At 55.1% G+C, this 4037-nt stretch overlaps 1 protein-coding gene across 1 annotated transcript in view; it reads right to left on the bottom strand.

Moving 5' to 3' along the window:
* The window catches only part of VOLCADRAFT_106282 (uncharacterized protein), a gene marked incomplete at its 5' end in the record, with an annotated part of 8682 nt that overhangs the window by 3007 nt on the left and 1638 nt on the right, over positions 1-4037 (bottom strand). The window contains 4 exons of the mRNA XM_002954218.1: positions 717-788; positions 1133-1346; positions 1885-2000; positions 3341-3534. Of these exons, the coding sequence (XP_002954264.1) occupies positions 717-788; positions 1133-1346; positions 1885-2000; positions 3341-3534 (596 nt within the window). The remainder of the gene's footprint in view (positions 1-716; positions 789-1132; positions 1347-1884; positions 2001-3340; positions 3535-4037) is intronic.

Genomic DNA, 4037 nt, shown 5'->3' on the forward strand with positions numbered 1-4037 from the left:
AGGAGGAGGTGCTGGCGAGGGAGGTGGGGGTGAAGGGGGAGGCGGTGAAGGAGGAGGAGGGGAGGGTGGAGGAGGGGATGGAGGTGGTGGTGGTGGTGGAGGGGGAGGGGGAGGAAGGGGAGAGGGCGGCGGCGGCGGAGGTGGCGGCGGCGAGGGAGGAGGTGGAGAGGGCGGGGGCGGTGGAGGAGGAGGGGGAGGAGGCGGCGAAGGGGAGGGCGGAGGAGGGGAGGGGGGTGGTGGTGGAGGGGGAGGGGGAGGGGGTGAGGGGGGAGGCGGTGAAGGGGGAGGAGGGGAAGGGGGAGGCGGTGAAGGGGGAGGAGGGGAGGGTGGTGGTGGAGAAGGTGGCGGCGGGGGAGGCGGCGGCGATGGGGGCGGGGGTGCAGGGGGAGGCGGTGAGGGAGGCGGAGGCGGAGGCGGGGGTGGTGGAGGTGAAGGAGGTGGCAGAGAAGGTGGAGGCGGGCTGGGAACACTGAGCCTGGAGATAGGGCAGCAGCTCAGCTGCGAGTCTACCAGCGCCGCCGAGCAGACACCTTGGGGCGCCCCCGATGGCGGCTCGCACAGCTGCTCCAGGGTGGTGCAGCCGCGACCTGAGGCCTTGGGAATCAGGGTGAGGCAAATCTGGGCGCATCACTGTTGAGACCGAGACCCAGCTGCGTCAGGCGGAGCAAGACGGCTCCCTCAGGGCCCTGGGATGGGCTGAAAAAGCTGGGTCCCACCGCAGTGAACACGCCGTTAATGGTAGCCCTGACAATTGTACCATCGGTGTCACATGACGGGCGGACGTTAATCTGCAGTGAGAGGGCGCAAGGGGATCCGGCTGGATAGGTATGGTGGGCGGTCTGTCAGGCATGGGCCCATGCGCGAATGGCAGACCAAAAACTTGGAGAGCAACTGGATCCGCGGGCGTCTAAGGAGTCGAGGACATAAGGCCGGGTAAGGCCGGGTAAGGTAGGCCGGGGCCGGGTAAGGGCCGAGGCCGGGGCCGGGCCGAGGCCGGGTAAGGTAGTGATGGCATTACTGCGACGGTTCCGTGCACCGCTTACCGACAGGCGCAGATCGATAGGGAAGCGTAAAGACAACCCTTACGCCTACCAACATCACACGACGTTCGGCTATATTGAATTAATCTTACCTCAATTTTGCGGAGGTCAGCCTTCGTCGCGCAGTATCCTGTGGATCCGCTGACCGGCACTACGTTGAGCTTGAAGCAATAGGTACCGTTGCCAAAGGCCGTCACTCCTTGAGTCAGGCTATATGGTGATGTACCCCGGGAGCATTGGAAGAATGGAAAATTTGGGTAGAGTACGGTCTGCGTTGCGGTGGCTAAGACCTGCGCTCGGCAAGCCCTGCGGGGAGAGATGGGAAGGTGGAATAACATGCTGTAAGCTCCTTATCATCCCTAATGCATACACATAGGTATGATTTGCTTGTTTATCGCTAGCAGATGTCCAGGTAAGCTGAAAATGGATACTCGCTTCAGCGACGTAGCTGGCCATCAATGCTTGCCGGTCGTCCCCGGTCTGATGGTAGCAGCGAGTCATACCAGCCACAACATAGCTCTATGTAAAAGGTGTTAAAGAACATTACGTATGCTGTAAGCTTGTAGCCGAGAAATTAGCTTGTTACTAATTTTAACTTGCTTACACTATTCACTTACGCAGAAGCGACCGCCAGGAGCAATGTCACGATGGCGCTTATTCTCATGATGTGTAATAACTCAGACACTTCCAAGATCGGCAGCTGCTTAGCTTTTATGGTTTTGACTGCCGTACTCCTATCTGTCGGGCCCACCTCTTCTACTTGAACGACAACATTTAGGGCGAATTCAGATAACAAACCATAATCAACAAATGCAAAATATGCCTGGAAGCGTTTGCTGCGTACCAATTGGTTTCGTTGAAATTCTCCCAGGTGGGCCGCAATGATTTCTTGCATACAATTCCATTCCCCTGGATCACAAATTCATGAAAGATCACATGGCAGCCTATATTAAAATTCGCCTTGCAGGGGACAAGAAGATGAGCGACGAGCGTCGTCGAATTTTGCGGAGTGGACGTCCCGTCACCCAAAATGTCAATGATGCATTAGCTGATTTAAAGAGTTAATAAGTTCAGTGTATGTTAGAGATAAGAGTCCTTCAGTGAACACATCACTCGCTCATATCGTTACACAAGGAGAGAGAGAGAATGGATACGCAAGCAGTATATAAGCATACCGTAGCCAATCCTGATCCGATGTCGTATTGGGATAACGGCAACTAATCAAACTACCGAAGTGTCAAGCCTGAGTGTACCTAAGAGCACTTTCCAACACTCCCACGCGCTCAGGACTTGCACACGTTCATCGCCATACGATGCTTCTCAAACTTCTCAGTTGGTAAAGGCTTCGTTAAGCAATCAGCTACCATATCTTCCGACCTGCAATCTACCATCACAAGCGTACCGAGTGCTACCTGCTCCCGCACAAAATGATAACGCACAGAGATGTGCTTCGATTGCTTCGAAACAACCGGATTGCTCGCCAACCGAATTGCGCTCTGACTATCGCAATTGATCTGCGTTGGCTTGAGGTCGTAGCCCAGATCGCCAAGTAGTTGTCGCAACCATAAGGCCTCCTTAGCAGCTTCCGAAACAGCCATATACTCAGCCTCCATAGTGTCATACCATGCACGCGACGCTTGACGAAGGCCATACAAGGCCTTATGAAGAAGACAAACTATCCCCGGGCCTCCCTCTTCAAAACCGGGGGGTTGTTTGACATAAATTTCCTCCTCCAAATCGCCATTCAAGAACGCTGTTTTCACATCTAATTGGTGCAATTCCATGTCTGCGCCAGCTACCATGGACAAAAAAGTACGCAAGGTAGTGTGCCGGCTCACCGGCGCAAAGACCTCCTGAAAATCCACACCCTCGCGTTGCATGAAACCCTTCACTACTAGGCGTGCCTTGAACCGTTCTATGGCACCATGCTTGTCACGCTTCAGCGAGAATACCCACTTAACGTCAAGAGACCTGTTGTCCTTGGGCTTCGGCACTAAGGACCAAGTACCCTTCGCACGCAAAGACTCAAGCTCTTCAAGCATTGCAGCACGCCAAAATTCAGCATAGGGAGATGCCATTGCTTCCTCGTAAGATTCCGGAATATCGACATCATCATCCGACTCTTCCTCCATCTCTACACGGAAAGCAAAACGTTTGGGTGGAACTCCGGCATTGAAACGCTTTTCCCTACCAAGAGCTAATGGCAAATTATTGTTCGCATTGGACGGTCCTGCATTTGACGGCCCTGGGTTGGACGGCCCTGCGTTGGACGGCCCTGCATCAACCAATCCTTCACTGACCTCCTCATCCACTTCACCGTCATCATCACGATCAGACTCGGACCAATCCGACGCCTCATCGTCATCAATCAACGGCCCCGGCTCGTCATCCGACCCCTCGTCGCCAGCCGGCCCGCCTACGGGATTCATCTCGATCTCGACCAAGGGCGCCCTCCTGGGGCCCTCATCATCAGTACCGGAAGAGAGCGACTCCTCTATCGAATCGAGCAAATACGCGACACTATACATGATTCCCTCATCGAAAACCACATCTACACTAACACGAATCCGCCCTTCTGCTGGGATCCATACGCGCCACGCACTAAATTTAGGTTCATACCCAACTAGGATACCCTTGACGCAGACCGGGTCAAGTTTATTTCTAAGCGCCTTCGGAACCTGTACATAAGCCACGCACCCGAATACCCGTAGCTTAGAAACGTCCGGGGGCTTTCCAGTAAACAGCTCCCACGGCGTCTGTACAGTCCCCTTCGTAGGACACACGTTGCGCAAGGCGTTGGCCGTCATTATTGCCTCTCCCCACAGCTCCGGAGGTACGCCCGAATCATATTGCATGGCCCGCACACGCTCCAGCAAAGTCCTGTTCAGGCGCTCCGCTGCTCCGTTTTGCTCTGGTGTATACGGGGCCGACTTCTCATGCACAATACCCCTCTCAGAAAAGAAGGAGGCAAGGCGATCGTTGACGTACTCCGTGCCG

This window comes from Volvox carteri (genome assembly GCF_000143455.1).
Source record: "Volvox carteri f. nagariensis unplaced genomic scaffold VOLCAscaffold_41, whole genome shotgun sequence".
Lineage (NCBI taxonomy): Eukaryota > Viridiplantae > Chlorophyta > Chlorophyceae > Chlamydomonadales > Volvocaceae > Volvox > Volvox carteri.